This window comes from Pinus tabuliformis, chromosome 7, assembly GCF_031772625.1.
Source record: "Pinus tabuliformis cultivar Carrire ecotype Pingquan chromosome 7, CPIR1, whole genome shotgun sequence".
Lineage (NCBI taxonomy): Eukaryota > Viridiplantae > Streptophyta > Pinopsida > Pinales > Pinaceae > Pinus > Pinus tabuliformis.
This window is the reverse complement of record NC_142293.1, coordinates 242,259,026-242,282,396: the sequence shown is the minus strand read 5'-3', so window position 1 is coordinate 242,282,396 and position 23,371 is coordinate 242,259,026. Positions and strand designations below refer to the sequence as shown.

General features: G+C 36.7%; 1 protein-coding gene across 2 annotated transcripts in view; it reads left to right on the top strand.

The window, feature by feature from the left end:
- The first annotated feature begins 527 nt into the window (after positions 1-527).
- Positions 528-23,371, top strand: part of LOC149246761 (UDP-N-acetylglucosamine diphosphorylase 2-like) — an 82,699-nt gene continuing 59,855 nt past the window's right edge. The window contains exons 1-8 of one of the 2 annotated variants that reach the window (XM_089458017.1): positions 528-673; positions 858-1,074; positions 1,594-1,648; positions 2,652-2,803; positions 17,375-17,414; positions 17,694-17,786; positions 17,900-18,006; positions 18,160-18,234. In XM_089458017.1, the coding sequence (XP_089314143.1) occupies positions 934-1,074; positions 1,594-1,648; positions 2,652-2,803; positions 17,375-17,414; positions 17,694-17,786; positions 17,900-18,006; positions 18,160-18,234 (663 nt within the window). In that variant the 5' untranslated portion in view covers positions 528-673; positions 858-933. Of the gene's footprint in view, positions 1,075-1,593; positions 1,649-2,651; positions 2,804-17,374; positions 17,415-17,693; positions 17,787-17,899; positions 18,007-18,159; positions 18,235-23,371 lie in introns of both variants that reach the window. The other variant, XR_016266554.1, reaches the window with a different exon arrangement.

Genomic DNA, 23,371 nt, shown 5'->3' with positions numbered 1-23,371 from the left:
AATATCTACCTTAATGTCTATCCTACAAATAGCAAGGAATTCAACCCTACCTGTGATTTACAACAAAAAGAGTTCATTAGAGCTAGCATTCCGTGAGGGCAAAGGTTCTTATTGCTCAAGTGAGGGCAAAGGTTCTTATTGCTCAATTAAGAACAATTCGCAAAAGGCCTAATTTTTTTTTGGGGTGTGTACATTTAGCACGTTGAGGCAATGGAATGAGAAAAACATTTCATTTTGGAATGTGATGTATTCAAAGATGTGAGAGAAAGTTATGAGAATATGTTAGCATTGGTTTCTTGACAATTGTTTTTAATGAGAAGATTGTCGCAAGATTGAGCCAACTCATCATCATTTTGAATAAAAAAAAATTAAAGTGCAAAAGGCTAAAAACAAAGAACTTATTAACTATTTTTAGTCTCATTAAAAAATACTAAAAAAAACCAAAACAATACTACTCTAAAATAAACTATTAGGAAAATAAAAATTATATTCTCAATGATAAGATTGAAACGATAGAAAGTACAGTTGTTTTGTTTTTGTTTTTTTTTCCTTTTTTAAAACGTAACATTGAAGCCATATTTAAGGGGCAGATCCTTTTCATGGTGCGTAATCGAGGTTTAATAAATCAAAGGATTCGGGCCTACTCATATTCGACGCTACGTTCTGCCAGCAGGTAAGCGAGAAATAATGGATGGAAAGATCAAGAACAAGCCCCTGGGTGCTCTGTAATTACGTCCACACCATTAACAGATGCAATTCTCCCTATGTTGCGTGTTGCTTGATCCTGAAGAATCAATCCAGAGACTTTTAATCAGGAGCCGAGCTTGTTTTTTACGCTGTTGATCTTTTTAATGTAGGAACTGAGGCTTTTTTCAAAAGATTTTGGTGAATTATTCTTTATTTGCGCGTCGCGAGGGTTTCGGATCTGCGTTAATGGGGGAAGCGGGGGCCGAAGATGCAGCTCCGCCTCAGGCTGTGCTGGAACGCCTCAAAGATTTCGGCCAGGAACAAACCCTAGCGCTGTGGAAGGAGCTGAATAATAATGAGCGTGGCCTTCTCATGAAAGACCTCGAGGTTTTTATTTTTTCTCTAATCTCTAATAGATCGATTATATTTGCATCACATATTCCCCATGATCATTTGGCCAGTTCTTTATTTTTTATTTTTATTTTTTTTCTTACCGTTTCCAGAGATTGGAATTCTTGTTATTACGCGGTGCAAATTGTGTCTCAATCTCGGAATTATGATTTTGATGAAGTGTAGATCGCGTTTTATAACTTTCGGTTTTAATTAGTAATTTTCTTGTTTCATGCCTGATATCATTTTATATATAAAGACTTAATTATAACAACAGACAGTTCATGGATTTATCCTGTATGCATTATGTTGTCTATAGGTTTCTGTATTTTCTTTTTGAATTTAATGTAAGTTCTCTTGTTTCGGTTTTCCTGTTTGAACATAATTCATTTGTCTTGTTGAGGCATATTAACAGGGTTTGTATAGAAAAGTCGGCTATTCTGTCTAATTTCAAAACTTAAAGCAAATATCATCGTTGAAGTTAGTCTTACAGACTGTAATTTTTTTTCCTTACAGAGCTTGGATCTCCCCCGAGTGGATCGAATTATAAAACACTCTCTTGCTCAACGTGGTGAGTACTTTGAAGCCTTATCTTTTATATCGCATGCAACTAAGGTGTTTTTTAACGTAAATTCTCTTACAAACTACATTCCATAAATGGGTTTTGTCATGCAATGATTGAGTTTTCCGAGTTGTGTCTAACGAAATTGGCTGGAAATTCTTGATCTAGATGCATTACAATATGAATTTGGTTGCCAATATATGCCAAACAAACTAGAACTCAGTAGGTTTTAACTAAATTCTATTGGGGAATTGCTTTTGAGTTTTGACTAGAGTATCTGCACGTTATGAATTGCGTCACTTGGCTTCAGTTTTATGGGATCCCCTTTCTCTTCTAGTTTAGGAAATAAAGATATGCAACATGGAAACTGTTTCTGATTACCCCGGGGCTGCTTTCTGGTGATGGAAACATTTGGAGACTTGGAAACTTCACTGGCTGCAGTTTCAAGGTGGCTGGAAACCCTGGACATTTCTAAATGTTTCCTGCATTTTCTGATTGTTTTGACTCTTGAGGGGTTTCTGACTCTGTTCTATTGAAATTTACTTGGGTTTCTGTGGGTTCATATGAAGTCTCGTGGGCTTGAAACCCAAATTTCCAGTGTTCTTCAAGGCATTTAGTTGGATTTTCCTTCCCCTTTCCGTCTTTCTCGATGTTTCAGGTGTCCACCAAAGTTTTCATTTGGCATTGGACCCCAGCTGTCCTCGTTTCTGGATACTGTTTTCCTCCTTTCCTGTTTCAAATTTCCAATTCTTAGCACAACATAAAAGCAAAGCCATTTTTGAAGTAACAAAAACCATTTTCATGAGCATAATTATATCCTTTAGGTGATGCCATTTCAGTTCTTAGGAAGTTATAACTCGCTTTTCTTCAACTTTTTCATTCTCAAGGATGGAATTGATACTTAATTATGGATGTGAATATATTTATTGAATGAAATGTTGCCAACACTTATGCTGTATATTTGATCTTTTCCAAGCTAATAAAGTTTTAATTGTTACTATGTTTTGTGAAGATCGTCCTGTACTGAATCTAGAACCAGTTCCCGAAGCAAGTGTCTCAACTATTGAGGAAAGGACATTAGAGGAGAGAGAAAAATGGTGGAGCATGGGACTAAATGCCATATGTGAGGGCAAGCTTGCAGTCGTGCTTTTGTCTGGAGGCCAGGTACTTTTTATCATAGAATGTATTCCAGGGAAAGAGCTAAGAAGAAACAAAGTAAAACAAAAGTTTAGATTATGCATGAATGGGAGACTAATATGATAAATTTTAATTGTTGGAATGTTTGTATGGTTCTAAGATTGACAGGTTAACTATCTCAGCTTATTTAAAACTATCATATGTTAGTTTTATTAATCTGAAACAGTGTAATCATAGAGAATTCAAAACAACAAAATCATTGGAGCATATAAATTGATCTGTGGCTTCTTATTGTTACAGGTAGACTAAGAAAAAGTTAGTTCTCCTCTCCCCTTTTAATGTAGATCTCATGGATGTTTTCTTATCCCCTATCTAGGTCGCAAGGATGCATAGGTACTTAGTTATAAACTTACAAGCCAATGATTAACCTCATTTTGCTTGTATGTGTACATACATTATTTGAAAATTTCAAACTGTCCCATCTATATCAAGTTTTCTGATTTGGCACTAACTTTAATATTCAGTTCTAGAACAAGCAAAAATCTATTGAATCAAATCCCTGAATTTCACGATGACATATTTGCATCAGAAGAAGTAAACATCTGTTTTATTAAGTACAATCACTAAATTTTGAAAGAGAACATTTTATATACATCAATATTAAATCAAGTAAATCAATTTATAACTATACATCCAATGCAAAGACACTTCCTTTTAGAAAGAAGTGTAAGATTTATAAACGAACACTCACAAATCATAATGAATAGGAGAGATGGAGAGAATAATAACTGCCATATATTATTAATAATGTAGCAGCAATTACACCATAGAGCTAGCCCAAGGTAGTCTACCTATATACTTAACCTAGACTTTAATTGCTGCATTATTTTTAATGTTACATTATTTCTGTAGCATTACAAATCATAATGAATAGGAAAGATGGAGAGAATAATAACTGCCATATATTAGTAATAATGTTGCAGCAATTACACCATGGAGCTAACCCAAGGTAGTCTACCTATATACTTAACCTAGACTTTAATTGCTGCATTATTTTTAATGTTACATTATTTCTGTAGCATGTTATTGTAAACATGGTCACTGATAACGTAAATGATAATAAATTAACATTGGAGCTTGTTTTCTACTCATTGAAAACCCCCTTTCAAGCAAGAACTGTAATAAAACTCTCAACAACCAAACAACTACTGATCAAGTGTTAGCCTTGAATCTCCTAATGGGTTTAGATTAGGATTACCCCAAAGTATCTATGACGGGTTTTGATTTAGACCCCCAAACTATCAATTGGCATGCTTTTATTAGATCATCCCAATCCACCTTGTTGATGACTTTTGAACCAGATTACCCCAAACCACTTGAGAAATTCACTCCATAGATTTCCCAACTTGATGTGCAACCTGACTTAGCTTATTAGCTTATTCTCTAAGTTATTAGAATAAATCCATCTTAACCTTGTATTTATTAAGTATTGAGAGGGATTACAAAATTCAAGGTGCAAACCTCAATGTTTTTTGATCCCTCTCGATGTGTATTATATTTGAGGACAAGACTTTTTTTTTTTTTTTTTTTGTTTAATTTATTAATTTATACAGTGGAATTGGCAACAGGGGCAGCCTCGCGACTCGCGTTACACGGGGTCGATTCTGACCGCTACCTATATAACCACTGGGAGCATGCGCCCGCCCCTCTCCACAGGTCCGTTTTAGTCCGGGGGATTCGAACTTGTGACCTTCAGTGCGGAGTCGCCTTTCTAACGACTTCCCGCGATGTGATTACCAACTCGCCTACCCCCGTGGGGCTTATTTGAGGACAAGACTTATCTATGCTGGATTACTAGTTTATTTATAGTTGTTGTTTGAATATGGTAAGAAATAAAAATACCATATTGGCTCTTTCTTTCCTTTTCTTTTAAGATATGGAAATTAAGAGAAATAAGACTTTGGCTCCTAAGCGTTCCAAACATGAATGTGCACACGCACACACACACACAAAGAAATTGGCATGCTTTTATTGGATTATCTCAATCCACCCGTTGATGAGTTTTGAATTGGATTATGGTAAACCATTTAAGAGATTTACTTTTTTAGATTCCCCACCTTGACGTGGACCTTGAATTAGCCCATTTTCGATGTTATTAGCACGAATCCATCTTGACCTTGTATTTATTAAGTATCAAGAGAAATCTAAAATATCTAGGTGCAAACCTTAATGTTTTTTGACCCCTCTCGATGCATAATAGATACACTACATTGGCTCTTTCTTTCTTCTTCATTAAGGTATGTTGATCAAGAGAAACAAGATGTTGGCTCTTGAGTGTTACAAATATGAATGCCCGCACACACACGAAGTGTTGAATACCTTCCCCCATTTAGAGTATAGCACATTACTTTTATTGAGCCTTGACACAAGTTTGAAATGCTAACTATAGATATTTTCTTTAGGGGAAATTATCTGGTATTTTTTAACATGCTTCTTGTGCTAAGTCACATGACACGAGGACACGAGACACGGAGGACACGTAAATACGAGTATTCAATACGCAACGCAGTGACCTGGAAACAGGACACGGGGGACACATTTTATATATATTTAATTAAAATATATATATATATATATATATATACCGAAATATAGTTTTTTATCCATATTAAATTGCAGGTTGCAGCTTATCTAATCAAATTAAAATATAATTACTTCTCAAAGTTCATAGTTCACTTTAAAAAAATAAATAGAATCAAAATTTACTATTTATAAATTAGAATGTGATATGCTTGGTCTTGATTCTTGAATATTCAATGTTCATTGTTCATGTACAACTTACAAGCACATAAGAAACTACTAAGTACTTACTACTAACTATAAATTTAGAACTTAGATATTAAAACCATAAAATGTAGATTTTCCATTAAGTCATCAAAATCAAAATGTATCACTGTCCAATGTTTACAACAATGTTGCATTAATCGTTATCGGGATAATATCGGCGCGTGGAAAAAATCGTAATTACCGGGAAATAATCGGAAATAATCAGGGAAAAATCGTTTGGTACAAAAATATTTTTATTTTTTTTTCAAAATTTTTAATATCTAAACCATCTACAACATAAAATAAATACATTGACACATAAATATGATAAAAGAACTAATATATAAGATGTTTAATATCATTTCTAGTGCTAAAATCACACATAACATTGAATCATGTCCTGAATAGTAAGTCCTGACTCTTGAGTCCCAACTCAGCCTCAAAATATCAACAAAAAATATAGTAATGTATCTCATCATGTCATAAAGTCATATACAATAAAATGAAGAAAATAACTAAAGTCTAATCCTATTGATTTCCTCTACCCCTCTTGCGAGAAAATGCCACAGCTTTCCCTTTCCCTCTAGATGTAGATGCTGGTGCTGGTGGAGTTGGCAGTGGAGTTTGTTATGCTCTAGAAGCTGAAGAACTAGAAGTAGGAGCTATAGGAGGTAGACCATGTTCTCTACTGGTGGCAGGGATAGCCCGGGCAGGTGGTGTCACCTGGAAACATTATAATCTCCCAATCCTGAAATCCTGAAAAACTGATAAGTCTGCTGCATTTTAAATGAAATCTAAAATTCTACTTTCTCCATATGAAATCCAATGAGGCCAGAACCACTCTCAAACATCCCGAGTCATTTCATGGTAATGTTAAAAATTTAAGTAAAAGGATGAAAATGAAGATTAAGGAGAATGTCACTTTTACTTTAAGAATTTAACATTACCATGAATAGCATATCAATACTAGGGCCTAGACTTGATCATTAAGCTGCCCCACTCAAAAATTATTTGTTTCTTTCAAAACAAATTGCAGCTTATGCAGGCAACGTTTTCTATCAACGGAATACGCATTTTCCAGATGCAGGACACGATGAAAACCGGCGAATACGTTTTACATTTTACAGGACACGATGAAAAACGTTTTCGACACGTTTTAGGGCCGTTTTCGTGTCCGACACGTAAAATACGGGACACGGGACCTTGGAGGACGTGTCCTGTGACTTAGTTCTTGTGTTGTCAATAAGCCCAATAACCACATTGAATGTTAAATAACCAAATAATCCTTGTGACCAAAATCAACACATTTTTAGGGACCACCTTTTTCAATTCCAAATTTAATGTACCTCAACTTCACAACTTTCCTATATTCTACTTGGTAAATATACTTTTCTTTACAACATATTTTCTAGCAATTGTTGCCCACCTTTAACAAATCTTGCGAGTTTTGTCAACAAACACTTCTCTCATGTTTGATTGCTATGGGTCTAGTTTATCCATGCCTTCCTTGGAATCTCTCATGTCTTTGACATTTTCTATAGGTTTGAAATTTCTTTTGATTAATAGTGTTTGGTGTTTACTGTAGGTCCTAGATTTTTTATGTCTAATTCAATGATTCTCATGTTCATTTGACATTGTTAGTGGCATAGCCCATGCTATCCTATGGCTAGTACTTTTGGTTAATGGTTCACTCAATTGTGCCATGAAAATCCAGCACCCATATTATCAATAAAGAATCACACATGCTATTAATGTATTTGATTCTCTAGCGATTACTTTTAGACTCACATGTTCATGGCTCATCTGGCACACATGGATTATACTTTGAAACAATTTTTTTTGTAGTCATCCAACGCCATGTATTTTAATCACACTATATTTTATGCCACTTTAGTGTTTCAAGTTGTGTGTTTGCTTCCATATACACTTGTATTTATTGTTGGTGTTTTGCAATATTTGAATAACTTCTCATATTTGCTTATTTCCACTATTTGATAGCATCCCATGTGTGCCGAATCTGCCAATATCGCGATAATTACTGCCAATATTATTGCCAAGGTTGCATTTGGCAATATTATCATGATAAATGCAACACTAATCTTGACTTCCTTCACACTGGCACTCATCCACTATATCCCTATTGTTTCAATTTGTTCTCGCGTAAGCTCTTTCTTAGGGTTGCATCTCTCTAGGAATGTGTCACCCCTTTTTCTTGTTTGTGTTGGTGACATGCTTTCTAAGGAGAAAGATGGCCTTTTAAATCCCCTATAATTTTTAATACTTGAAATTCTTTCATGTCACTTCTATTGGAATCAAACCTATTTGTATAAAATCATATTTACCATCCAAATAGTGTTTCATGGGGACACGTTCTTCATATTTTCCATTAAAGGGGGAGTGTCCTTTGATGTCCTTGAAATGTTGGAACTCTATTCCCATGTTTCCTTGTATTTCCCAACAAGTTGAGGATGATAAGGGGATGCCTAGGCATCCTTTGACATGTGCAAACGCCCCTCAAGAGCACAAGGGATCTACAAATGTCCCTTGTAGCACATATGCAACCCCTTTCCACTCCCCTAAAATGTCCCAAACATAGTCACAATAACTAGCTAAAATATAAAAAATGATTTATAATTTTGGAACATGCATTATGTATCCAAGGAATGATGTCTATGGATGGAAGTTTTATTGAATCATAAACTAAATTGAATGGAAATGGATATGGATTTTAATAAAAACACGTGAGATTTTTGGAAAAGTCAAGATCTAGATGTTATTGACCATGAACCTTGCACCTTAAAAATGATAAGAAACCAATAATTACAACCCTCTTTGAGGGGGAAACCTTCTTTGATAATGAATACAATGTACAAGACAAGATTTGATGATTATTAGACTAGGTCTCCTTAGTGTATATATATATATATATATATATGAACAAAGGGTACAATTATAATAAAATGGGACCATGAAAGATTTTAGTGTACATTGCAATTTAACAATAGAAATGTAATCATTCAATATATAAGGCTTAATAAATAGTTTTAGGGATAACATGGGGCTTATATAAGGCTTAACATGTCCCTTCCCTTTAAACAAGTGTTGAGGATAACACTTGACTATCTACGTTTATTTTCGCATGAACAACTCATCTTCCCATGTCGCTTCTTCCACTGATAGGTTCTTCCATTTGATGTGGTACTTAGTAATTGCTCGATTTCTTAGTTGATTAATCCTTGTTTTCAAGATTGTTTTTGGTTCTAGTATGATTCCCCCCCTTCATTAATGTATGGTAAAATAGTTTGGACTGGTATCTTGTCACTGATTACCATCTTTAAGCAAGAAACATGTAAGAATGGATGTACCCATGAAGATGGAGGCACCTCCAGTTGTTAAGCCATACTTCCGATCTTTTGCAACACCTTATAGGGGCCATAATACCTGGGTGTTAATTTATTTTCCTTCTTTTTTGCTTGAGGAACCTTTGTTTATATGGCTGTAGTCTCACAAATACCCAAACCTCCACTTCAAATTCCCTTTCACTGTAATGCTGATCTGCTTTTTTTGTGTGCTATAACTAAGTTGTCCTTCAGTAGTTTGAGAACCTCTTGTTGGTGCCATATGTTGTACTCTACTACTTGAGCCTTTGTAGTCCCTTTCAAGAGTGATGTGATGGATGGAGGATGATATCTATAAAGTGCCATAAATGGTGACATTTTTGATGAAGTATGGAAGGTTGTGTTGTACCACCATTCTACCAAGAGCATCCATTTGACCCATTGTGTCTGTTTATCGGATGCAGGGCAATGCAGATATCCTTGTAAACACTTATTCACAATCTCAGTTTGCCCATCAGATTGAGGATGGTAAGATGAGTTGTGAGCCAACTGAGTAACCAAATAAGAAAATAATTCAGCCCAAAAATTTTCAGTGAAAAGTGGATCTCTATCACTTACAATAATTTTTGTTATTTCATGTAGTGTTTGGACTATTTCCATGAATGCTTCTGCCATTGTACTTGCTTTAAAAGGGTGAGCAAGAGGGCGAAAATAGCATAGTTGGTCATTCTATTTACCAATACCATAATGAGTGACTCTTTCTTTCAAATTTGGGCAAACATGTAATAAAATCGATTGAAACTTCTTCCTAATGTTGGCTTGGCTAAAGGAGCCTTGGGGGTCTTTATTGTCTCTCACTAATTTTGTTGGCATATCACACATTCAACCACAAACTTTTGTATATTTGCTTTAAGACCTTCCAAAAAAAAATCTTTCCTTTTGTCCTTTTTTTTAAAAACCGTTGTTGGCAGGAAATGTTGAAGAATGTAACTAGGCTCGGTCTTCATAACTGTATTTGAGTCATAATGAAATGTACTCATCAAAAGAAAGGAAAAAAATTTATTATTATTATGACTTGTTAAAGAATGAGTTTCATGCTTGGGTCATCATGTTTTAGGTAAAAGTCCCCATTGAGGACTTCTAGGTTTTGTCTTGAGTCATTAGAGTCATTGTCCATTTAATGAGACCCTTGTTGGGCTTTTGAATCATGTAAAAAGAATTAATATTGAGTAAATAAGTCATTTGTCACCTCCACACCAAGTCAGCCCTTACCTGATCAAGTCGGCCTACATGAGGGTAATTTGACCTCCAGAAAAGGGTATCAATATATATATATATATATATATATATATATAGATATATATCTATATATATATATATGTAGTTTGATTCATTTGGAAGATCATCTCTCACACAAGTTCGATATCCAAGAAAAGGAGACAGAAAAATTGTGAAATTCCAAGAGAAGGAGATTTGCTGGAGAAGGAAAATCGAAGTTTCGGCTTGTCTCTCTCTCTCTCACACATGTGGATTTACTGGTCTATTTACTGGAAGGTCAAAGTTACTGCTGGTTCAAAGTTTCTACTGGGTTGTAGATTCTGTTGGATCAAAGCTCTGATGGGTCGAAGTTTTGGTGCGCTATTGCTGGGTTGAAGTCCTGTTGCTGCATCTAGGTTGAAGTTGTCGCTGGAAGGTTATCATCTGCGGAAGAAGGGAAGGGTTGACTTGGGGTTGGAGGAAGTCTGTGTCTAGGTCAAGGAGTCTTGGATCATCTCGTGAAATTATTAAGGAAGAGTTGTTGACTGGGTTTTCCCCTAGATAGGGGTTTTGCCTTGGCTGTCCGTCTACATTTGGTGTCTTTGATCTTCATGTTATTGTCATTGGTAATTGCTTGATGAACTAAGATAAAAGAAGAACTCAAGAATGTTAATAAGAACATAAGAATATCACAAGTGATTATCAACATAAATAAAATCTTTTTGCCTTTTTGATTTTCTAACATAGTACCAGAGCTAAGGTGAAGAAGAAGGAAAAAGGCAACTTAGATCTATTGAAAGGAAAATAAGGAGTTTTAAGAAGTTTGAATAAGGGTCATCAAAAGGGTCATATAAGAAGTCAATCCTACCATCTTCAAGGACAATGTCTAATTCAATGAAGGGATAAAACAAATTAGGAGCATCCAATTATAGGGCACAGAAAAAGATGATAGATCTCATCCTTGAGAAGAATAACGTCTTGGATCTAGTCAAAGGAAAAGTAAAGAAGCCTACAAATGAGTCAAGTAATGCAGAAAAGGCAAAGTTCAGAGAAACATAGATATTGGCCATGACACTAATGGTGGATGGAATTAAGGATAACCTCATCCCATATATATCCAACATAGATTCTGCTTAAGAGATGTACGAGGCATTATCCAAATTATTCACAATGAAGAATCTTGGTCAAATTGCAAGTCTTAAGAAAGAACTAAGATCTATAAAGATGACAAAGGAAGACACTGTGGCATCCTTCTTTGTAAGGATAGCTAGAATCAGAGATGAAATCCAGGTTATAGATGAGATAGTATCGGAAAAGGAGCTTGTAATCACTACACTTCTAGGACTATCAACATCTTGGAGTCCATTTTCATCAGGTCTCAACAGTTGGAAGGAAACTCCTACATTCGAACAATTATGGAATGCATGTAGTCAAGAAGACAATTTCTCTAGTAAGCAACAAAGAGAATGAAGAGGAGAAAGTTTTAAATGCCTATTCCTCTCATCACAAGAACAAAGGAACCTTCAAGAAGTCTAAAGGGCCTAGATTCTAGAAGGAAGATAGACCTATCAAAGGTTGAATGCTACAATTGTCACTAGGTGGGTCACTATAGAAGCAATTGTCTTTAGAATCCGAGAAATAAAAGGTGAAATAGGGATCATGCAAATGGTTGCAAAGAAGGATCTCCAAAGAAGAACAAGACTGAAGAATAAAAAATAAAGGACTTATACTACTAAGTCTCTCTACTCTAAAGTTTTGAACATTTTCCTTTATATTTTGATTTTAGTACTTATAGGTTTAACATGCTTTGGAAAAACATTTTTGAGTTGTTTTGTTAAAGTTATAGTTATCCCTCGAGATTGGATTAAGAGGGAGCCCTCACCACTTTTCCAAAGATAAGTATCTTACTCCCTGTATTATCTTTTATGTTTGGTTTTTCTTTTCTTATCTAGATTGTTTATACTAGATGCTAATAACATTTCTTTTATATTTTCCTTGTTTAGGAAAAGTTTCCTGATATGCTGAAGGGCTATGGAGAAGATCTCATAAAACAAAGCATTGAAATTGATGTCCTATAAGGTTTGTCTAGAAAGCAACTCAAAGGTTTGTTCTAGATCATAAGTTTGTTCTCTTCGTGATAAAGGTATATTCATCCATTCTAATGAATCTGCTTTACATTACTAACAAGTGTTATGTCTAGGACCTTTGAATCATGGAGATTCTTGCTTGAGGGATAAATCATTAGATTGAAACTACTCTCATTAAAATCATCATATTTATGGAACCCTAAAAGGTTCTCTATAAAACCCTAGTCTACTTAGATGAAATCTAGAAAATACTATTCTTTTGATGTTTGGTGTTTTGATGGTAATAGTTTTAGTATTATTATGGAAACCCTAGTCCTTTAGGGTTGTATAGTGATATATTCCTAGACCTTGAGGTTTTGGTAAATTAGGGTTTAGACTAGTGTTGCACTAATCACCAAAAAATCGGGATAAAATCGTTTTATTGCGATTTAAAAAAAGAAGAAGAAGATAAAATCGGGCGATAAAATCGAGCTTTTTTTTGCGGATTTTTTGGCAAAAAATCATGGAAAAATATATATATATATATATATATATATATATATATATATATATATATATATATATATTTATTTATTTATTATGAGGAGGAGGTGGTGACCCAAGCTACCCCTGTCACCAGTAGAGGACGTGGTCTACCTCCTGTAGCTCCTAGTTCTTCAGCTTCTAGAGCACAACAGAGTCTACTGCCAACTCCACCGACATCTACATCTAGAGGGGCAAAGGAAATCAGTAGTATTAGACTTTAGTTATTTGGTTCATTTCATTGCATATGATATTATGACTCATGATATGAGATACATTATTATATTTTTTGTTGATATTTTGAGGATGAGTTGGGAGTCATGAGTCAGGACTTACTATTCAGGACATGATTCACTGTTATGTGTGATGTGGCACTATAAATGATATTAAACATCTTATATATTAGTTCTTTTATCATATTTATGTGTCAATGTATTTATTTTATGTTGTAGATGCTTTAGATATTAAAAAAATTGCAAAAAATGAATATTTTGTATGTTACGATTTTTTTCCCGATTTTTACCGATTTTTTCCTGATTTTTACAAATTTTTCCGTTTTTTTCCCGCGCCGATAATATCCCGATAACGATTAGTGCAACATTGGTTTAGACCCTTCTATATCGAGAGTAAGCTCCTAGGAATGAAACCCTAGGTGTATGTTTGCCTGTTTGATCAAAACCCTAGCCTATTCAGGATTGTTATATATCTGACTTTAAATGTATTGATATTTGTGTCTTGGGTTTCTCTAATATAGGTTATGATATGCTTGTGCATGATTATCCTAGATATGTATATGTGCTAACCTAATTATTGATAAGTTCTAGCGTTTGTAACTAAGCCCTAGTAGAAGTTTGATATTCTAGGATATGATGAGATGTTATTGTTTCAAATGTAATAATAAAATCTAGGGTTTACAACAAAATCCTAGTAGAAGTTGGTCATTTAGTTGAAACTTTAGATTGTGTTATGATTATTGGTATCTAAGGCTTAGTGTCTCAAAGGTGGAACCTAGGGTTTGCATTAAATCTGAGTAGAAGTCTAACATCTAAAGTTGTTAGATGCACTGTTAGTGTACTTGTTTGAATTACTTCTAGGGTTTACAATAATAGAGTATGTCATATCTCTGGAAGAAATTTGAGGCCCTAGATATAATGAGATTGATATCTTGATTGAGTTACTAATGTGATCTAGTGTTTGTAACAAAACCTGAGCAAGAAGTTGAAGTATAAAAGTATGTATGAACCTAATTAAGTTTAGGCATTTGATGCTTCCATTATTATATGATTATGATATAGTTAACTTCATGCTCCTATTTATGTATTTTGGTTGTACTCGCTGTTTAAGTTGTGCAAGTACACAATCTTCAAGATGTTGAAGTATCCACAAGTAAAGTTGATTTGATTGATAAGCATGACGAAGGAAGTTATATGAATGATGATGATTAAGACGACTTTGATAAGAAGGATGGAAGCCATGAACGATTCTCCGTTGTCATAGAAAGTAGTTGATCTCCTTAAGTTAAGAGGGAGCCTGAATAAAAGAAAGTCTATATCTCCCAAGTTGAGAGGGAGGGCATGTTATAGTCATGATGGATACCTTGAAGAAGAAATTGGAGAATGAATATTGAAGTGCTGCTAAAGGAAGAAAAGCAGGATCTAGTTGTAGAGTATGTTGCCGCATGTGAAGTAGGAAAGGAAGTTGTATGATTAAGGAATATTCTGTCAAGATTTGTTTGGGAAGTCTCTAAGTCCTACTATGATAAATTTTGAAGCAGCATCAAGATGATTGAAAACCCCGGAGGTCTGTGTTTACTTATGTAGATTTGAAATTTTGTTACTAATTGGGGTTGGGATTGTTCAGGAAAATCTCTCGAAGTTTTGGAAGCATGCTTGATGTTACCGATCTATTTGATTGGGAGATAGATTTGATGTGGTAAGGCATTGTCTGTAAAATGCCTGGGAGGACATCTGGCCAGCATATGTGTTGATGTCTAGTTCCCAAAATAGGGAGGGTGGCGTTGGTCATAGAGCTCTGACCTTGCATTACGCAACTAGTTCCCTGGGTTGATGGTTAGCAAGTAAGCCTGATGGTACCTAGAGAGGCTGAAAGCTTTAGTCCATCTTAGTCCCACTTGGATAGATTGCCCTGGTCAAGAATCTAGTCCGTGGCACTGTGTGTGCCTAAACTCTTCATCGTTCATGTGTTTTGAGATCTTCCATGTACTTGTATATGTATGTATGAATACCTCCCTAGTTAAGTCATAATGAAATGTGTTTATCAAAAGAAAGAAAAATAAATTATTATTATTATGACTTGTTAAAGCATGGGTTTCATGCTTGGGTCATCATGTGTTAGGTCAAAGTCCCCATTGAGGACTTCTAGGTTTTGTATTGAGTCATTAGAGTTATTGTCCATTTAATGAGACACTTCTTGGGCTTTTGAATCTGTAAAAATAATTAATATTGAGTAAAATAAGTCATTTGTCACCTCCACACCAAGTCGACACTTAGTTGATCAAGTTAGCCTACTTGAGGGTAATTTGACCTCCAGAAAAGGGTGTATATATACAAGCAGTTTGATTCATTTGGAAGATCATTTCTCACACGAGTTCGATATCCAAGAAAAGGAAGCAGAAAAAGTGCGAAATTGCAAGAGGAGGAGATCTGCTCGAGAAGGAAAATCGAAGTTTCTGGGTTGTCTCTCTCTCTCACACGTGTGGATTTACTGGGCTATTTAATGGAAGGTCAAAGTTACTGCTGGGTCGAAGATTCTGCTGGATCGAAGTTTCTGTTGGGCCGAAGTTTTGCTGGGCTACTGCTGGGTTGAGGTTTTGCTGGACTACTACTGGGTTGAAGTTTTGCTGGGCTACTGCTGGTCAAAATATTGCTGGGCTACTGCTGGGATGAAGTCCTGTTGCTGCATCTAGGTCAAAGTTGTTGTTGGAAGGTTATCATCTGCAGAAGAAGGGAAGGGATGACGTAGTGGTTGGAGGAAGTCTGTGTCTAGGTCAAGGAGTCTTGGATCATCTCGTGAAATTATTAAGGAAGAGTTGTTGACTGGGTTTTCCCATAGATAGGGGTTTTGGCCTGGCTGCCCGCCTACATTTGGTGTCTTTGATCTTCGTGTTATTGTTATTGGTAATTGCTTGATGAACTAAGTTAAAAGAATAACTCAAGAAAGTTAATAAGAACATAAGAATATCAGAAGTGATTATCAACATAAAGAAATTCTTTCTGCCTTTTTGATTTTCTAACAGGAAACATGGGTTGCAGGAGCTGAAGCATTTCAAGGGTCCTGTTTCCATTGACTGATATTTTTGATGGCATTTGCATGTTGTATCCCCTTCATTTCTGTGTCTGAAATTCTGAATGGTGTTTTGGCCCTCCTCCCTATGCATTTTTTGCAACTTAGTTATTAATCCATTCTAAATCTTTTGGCCAAAGTCTCTGAAATCTATAAGGCCGGGCATTCTCCGTATGGGCCTTGATGTTTGCACAAAAACTTTCAGAAGAGTCCTGCAAAACAGGAGCAGGCTATGATTTTTCCACAATAAATTGCCCCACATTCAAACTCTGAGTTCCTTGAAATTGGGAGCTTTTGTTTGCCTTTGGCAGCGTGTGAGAACAGTCTTGGCTTCAATTGAGAGGGGCCTGCATTTTTTTGAAGCATCTTGATCTGAATGTGAAGCTGCCTGAAAGACCCCAATCAGTTTGTTTGCCAGGGTTTTTGTCAATCCTGACAGTTTTGCTGATGTGTCGGCAGATTCGGAGTAAGACAGGTCAGTACCACTGCCAAAGCTTCATTTGGGATCTTGCCTGGAAACATGTTCTTTCCAGGAAATCATATATAAGGGGAAGGCCATTCTGAACGTGACTGATTGATGTTGGTCTTGCAAAACAGGGTTTTGATCTTGATTTGGTAAATATATTGAGAATGTCTGGATTGTTTCACAATTTGTTATGCTCACTACTTCTAGAAACCTCAAAATGTTATCTTGTAATTAGAAATGTTTCCTTGTCTTTGTCAATTTTTTGTCTTCTACATCTGGTAAGATAGTTATAATTCATCAAGTAGAGCCCTTGTTGGTCAAATTTTTGTTCTTGCAAGTATTTTGTATTTCTTTTAACTATGCACCTGGCTCTTTTCTGCTTTTGATAGAATAGTATTTGGAGCTGCTTTTGTACTCCCGCTATGTATTTTCGCTGGATGTAAGTTTGAGTATCATTGACCTATTTATTGTTGTCATTTGTTTGACAATATTAAAATAATCTTTACCTTATATAACTTGTCGTTAAAGGTACATATCTCACTTTATACAGTATTTTTTTTATTGAGAAATTATAATAAGTTAAGTTTTCAAGACTTAGTATCTTTTCTACGTTTTATGGTTTCAACTAGTTCGTTTTTTCTGTTGGAAATTGCTATATGCAATATTTTTCTGCTGTAAACTCGCCTAGACCACACTTTTGTGTTTGGCATTAGAACTTTGAAATATATATTTGCAGTTTAAAACTTAACAGCTCAATGGGCCTTCTCTTATGAGTTTGATGGCCTGTCATTCCGTTCAGGGTACCCGTCTAGGAAGTTCAGAGGCGAAGGGATGTTTCAGTAAGTTCAGCAATTCTGTCACGTGATTTTATGAATTATGTTTAATTTGTTTACTTACAGCACTTTTTAGACTGGTAAGGTATGTTGTAACATTAATCTATCAAATAGAGAATATGGTGGAATTAAGTTGGGAAGGTGGTCCTCGTATTGTTTTGCCAGTGATTATAATGGTTTAGAAGGCAAATCCAGTCTCTGTTCATGAGCATGAAGCATTTATGTCAAAGATAATATTTCTTCCCATCTAATCTACAGAAAACTGGTTATGCTGTTGTCTTTCAGACATTGGGCTTCCTTCGGGTAAAACACTGTTTCAACTTCAAGCAGAGCGTATTTTACGTGTTCAGAGACTTGCATCCCAGTCAGTGGCTGATGGTAAGGGGGCACTTTTAGAGTTATTGTGCAGCAAGTTATTACTCTTTTATCTAGGATAATTGTTGAGCTTTATATAGGCATCATTGTTTGCAATTTTTGCTATTGAGGAGCAGGGCGAATTATCCGAATTCATTGGTATATAATGACAAGTTCATTCACACATGATGCAATACGCAAATTCTTTGAGAGTCGAAAATATTTTGGCTTGGAATCAGAACAGGTAAGCTTGGACTATTTATAGTGCCTTTGGAGTTTGAGCATGAAACTGGTTTTCCTGAAAACAATTTGGCATACAACTGAGACACTCGATCTTTTTTTGGCTTTGATTCAGAATGAGTTATTGGTACCATTTGTATTTGCTTGTCATATGTAGGTAACCTTTTTCCAGCAAGGCACACTCCCTTGTATATCTAAGGAAGGGCGGATTATCATGGAAACTTCATATCAGGTATGTTTGCTCTCGAGGTTTAGACATCAGTATTTTGGACTTATGCTTTCTTGTTTTAGTGTATTTCCTATACCATATATTTGTCTTTGAAAGCTTGACTGAGATAAAGCAGCAAAGCCTTTGCAATTTTCTACCGCTGCATGTTGATTTTGTGCCTATGGTCCAAGAGTTGGGCCTACTAAGAACCTAAGTTTCACTTGGGCCTGTTCCCTTCCTTAAAGAGGGGGAATGCTATTAAATAGTTGTTGTTGATAGGGTCTCTACTGGCCATCATCCTAGAGTACATTCACACTAGAGCATCATTCTAAGATGGGTTCTGAAATTGGCAATAGAAATTCTGAAAATCCATTGGTGAAAGTAATGCTTATTTGCAGGATTATTGAGTGGATGTCTTTGGTGATTATCTTAGTTGTTCTTATCCTTTATTGTACTGATCCCAATCTTTTTAATCAAATCTCCCCTTCAAATACCACAATAACTAATTAGATCAAATTATCGTAGTGGGATTGTTCAAGTTCCACTGATGATGTAGAGCCATCTGCTTGTTTGCTTCTCTTGGTCAACAATCGTAAGCTTTTAGGTTTCTATTCTCTGTGATGAGTTCGCCATTTACACTTACACTGAAATAATAAATGTTTCTTAACCCATGTGTAATCAAATTAATAAATTTTGATTTTGTTCCTCAATTCTGTAGTTGAATATTTACAAGTAAACTTGATGTATAAATTGACTGGTGTATGAAACTCCTTACTGATACCTTTGGCTGAATATATTTAAATAGACATGGGAGGTGTCTCAATTAATGATGGTTTCTTTATGCATGATTTTGTGGAAGTTGATTATAGGTTATCTTGTAACCAGTGTTGGCCTTTTATTCTATTTTTTCCATGTGAAGTTTCATTGTCCAATCAACAACTTATCCTTATTACCCAACAGTGTAGAACCTTCCTGAGTCTATTAAAACAAATAAAATGAAGGTAAATAATATTATGTAGACTAATGACCAAGGAAAGATCAATGGGATTTGTTATCACAAAATCCAGTACCCTAGTGCAAAGCGTTTAACAAGTTTCTATGACAGGTGGAACATGGAAATTGATGTAGACCCTATTGGATCTTATTCCGCCCTCTCTTTTTAACTGCGCACCTATCATAACAGATGTTTCCGGCAAAACCCTGCAGAAATAAACTCTTTTGTAACCTCAAAATACTACATTAAAAATAGCCTTACATAATCTGGAAGAATTGTATGCGGAAGAAGTTATATCTGGAAGAAACTATATCCATAATAAGGTTAAAACACCACTTAACTGAGTTTCCTGATTAGGATGGCAAGATCTGTGTTAAGTTTTGTAGATGTTCTATGCTAAGAGCAATTTCACTTTTCTCACAGCAATCATACAAGTAGATAAGCAAAATGCAGATAGAACATATAAGCAGATCTTACAGAAGACAAATCAGAAACAAGAAAAATGTATGTGATCGTTTCGGCGGTCAACAGGATGCTTCAACCAGCAAAGTCTCCTTTGGTCAGCCAGCCCAGCATGTGTCACAACAACCCTAAGATGTGAGTTTTGTTGTCATGAAATTCTCTCCAACTTTTCCTGTATATATATATCCATCAATGAGGGTGTGTGACACATCTGTTGGGCATGTGAGCCTACATTACAAAACTGGCTGACCTTGCACATATAATTTATTAAGAATAATAAATTCAAAATATAAGTTCTGCTCATCGGATTAAGACTATTTTTATATGGATTTTACACCTCTCAGAAAGAGGAATCCAACAAAAATATTAGCCTCTTAATCTGAGCATCAGAACATGGAGTTTGGACCTAGTTGTCCAAATTTAACACTCCCTCTCAACTAGGGAGAACTCCATCTATTAGTGCAATTAACATCGTGAGTCATCCCGCCGAAACTTGCTTTGCTGGCTTCTTTATTTCAGAACAGAAGTGGGTCAGTCACAAAGACATCATTCCCCGACTGACATAATCAGTCCAGAGGTCCCAGACCTCACAAATCTTGATCCCAGATCAAGTGGTTGGACCATGCCATCCTAGATAGAGAGTACGGCAATCTCTGATGCGTCCATCAGTCTTTGCTAATAGTCTCTAGCTTTTCCACACCTCATTGGCCAAATGAGAGGTACTTCCCATGAGCCCTGAACTCAATGGGTAGGATGCATACGGGGCACAGATTAAATGAGTGGCGAACCAGCTCAATAATCACAAGGGTGGGGCAGAAGCATTATGAGTGCTTATAGCTCTGAGAAGCTATCCCCAAAGCCCCCCAGAGCTCCCAGAGCTCATCGTCCAACAGGACCCACATCATAGGGTCTTTCCACGACACCAAGACTCTCACGGAAGGTTAGGAACTTGACCTTCCCCAGGGGCTTAGTGAGAATATCCGCGACCTGCTCATCAGTTCCTATATGATCGAGCCTTACGGCGCCTCGCTGTACCATATCCCGGATAAAGTGGTACCTGATATCAATATGCTTGGATCGGTCGTGGAACACAGGATTCTCAGTCATACGAATCCCACTCTGATTATCACAGAGTATTACAGTGGTATCTAGCACATGTTGGAACAGCTCACTAAAGAGCTTCCTCAACCAAACTGCTTCACAACAGGCCATACTAGCAGCAATGTATTCGGCCTCCGCGGTGCTCAAAGCCACCGACTTCTGCTTCCTGCTCATCCATGAGATCGAAGCAGAACCAAGATTGAAACAGCATCCAGATGTGCTCTTACGATCCACCACACTGCCAGCCCAATCGGCATCAGTATATCCCCGGAGTATCACACTCCCGGCAGTGTATCTCAGCCCATGGTTTATCGTGCCCCGAAGATATCTCAAAAGATTCTTGGCACCAACCCAGTGAAAATGATGAGGCTCAACCATCTGTTGACTCAAAGTATTCATTGCAAAACATATGTCCGGACGGGTGTTCACTAAGAACATCAAAGCTCCTATGAGTTGACGATACTCAGTAGGATTGGCCAAGATAGGCCCTGCAGCGTTGCCACTCAACTTCTTAAAGTTGAGTTCCATTGGTGTCGACACGGACTTACAGTCCACCATCCCAAATCTTTCCAGAAGCTTCACAATATACTTTCCTTGAGAAAGGAAAATCTCTCCAGGTCTCTGCCAGACCTCCAGGCCTAGGAAATAGTGCATCAGTCCTAGGTCTTTCATCTCGAACTCAGCAGCAAGCTCCCTCTTACATTGATGAATGAGAGGGTCATCACCTGTCAGGAAGAGGTCGTCCACATACAGCACTAGAATGAGAGGCTTTCCTTCCACAACCTTAAAGTAAAGGTTTGGATCAGCATTGCTTCGAGTGAAGCCCAGCTTCATCAAGTAACTATCCATCCTCTCATACCAAGCTCTGGGTGCTTGCTTTAACCCATAGAGGGCTTTCTTCAACCTGCAGACATAAGTGTCTCGATCTTGAACTTCAAATCCCAGAGGTTGTTCTACATACACCTCTTCCTTTATTGCATCATGCAGAAAAGCGGTCTTGACATCCATCTGATGAAGACTCCATCCTTGCGTAGCAGCAAGGGCTATGATGGATCGGATGGTGGTATATCGAGCCACAGGTGCAAATATATCGTCATAGTCAATTTCTTCCTTTTGAGGGAAGCCACGGGCAACAAATCTTGCCTTAAACTTTTCAGCACTCCCATCAGATCCATGTTTAATCTTGTAGAGCCATTTAGCGGTGACAACAGATTTGTCCTTCGGTCTCGGGACCACATCCCAGACATCATTCTTCATAATAGCCTCATATTCTTCATGCATAGCATCCTTCCAGACTTGATGCTTGATGGCTTCCTCAAAAGATCCAGGTTCAGATTGTATAATAGTACTCATGGCAGCTAGATACCCTTGGTATCTACACGGCTTCTTGCTTTCTCGGAATGTTCCCCTTGGGGCAGCATGACCCTCAGCATCTTCGAGGGTGACCCTGAGCCATGATGGCCTCTTTCCTAGAGAAGGGGAAGGATCAATAGGATCCATTGGCCCTTCAACATCAGGCATAGTCTCATCCTGTGGTTCTTCCAGATTTCCAGGTCTTTCTTCATGGTTTTCTTCAGATCTAGGAAGATCTACTACTTTCTTCAGGGAAGCATCTTCGTCAAAAGTGACATCATGGCTTATCTCTACTTCCCTTTGACCAGGTACATAGACTCTATATGCCTTAGAAGTCTCACTGTAGCCCACAAACATTCCTTTCTTCCCAGTAGCATCCAGCTTACTTCTCTTTTCTTTCGGCACATGAAAATAGACAGGACATCCAAAAATTCTAAAATGTGAGACATCAGGTTTCTTACCAGAGAAAACCTCTTCAGGAGTTTTGGAGTCCAAAGCGGAATGAGGGCATCGGTTTTGAATGTACACAGCAGTATTTGCAGCTTCTCCCCACAGAAACTTTGGAAGACCCTGGTCACATAGCATGGCACGGGCAGCTTCCACAATAGTCCTATTCTTGCGTTCAGCAACACCATTCTGCTCAGGAGTATATGCAGTGGTAGTCTCCCTCTTAATGCCAGCTTCTCTGCAAAAGTCTTTGAACTTTTTTCTTTTATCAACAACATTAGACTCCTCATACCTGGTATTTCTGGTCCTGGTATTAATAACCATGACAAGTGTATATATAATCATGACTGCCCGGTGTATATACATGTCCAGCATATATATATAACTTATGTACTATAGCGTATATTGTCCAGCGATTACTGCCCATCGTCAGTACAGTCTACCGTATATATAAAGACCATACACATCAAGACCAGATACATATTAAGACCCTATATACTGCTGGAGCAAGATCATATATATCGAGACCCTGTCATATAACGCTGATGCCATACATCTTGTATCAATTTTCACACCAGAGCAATATCACATATCATCACAGTATCACGATCATATCATTTGCCATTATAACCAGGGATATTATGCGAATGTCATACCACATCAAAGAGACGAATGTGAGACCATATACCAATGCAATTGTATGAAACCTCCGCAGCCTCGGCGAATATACATAAGGGACATTTGCATACTCTGTTTGTATATATAAGTCTTTGGCATCTTCTGCGTGTATATATAACCTCAGCG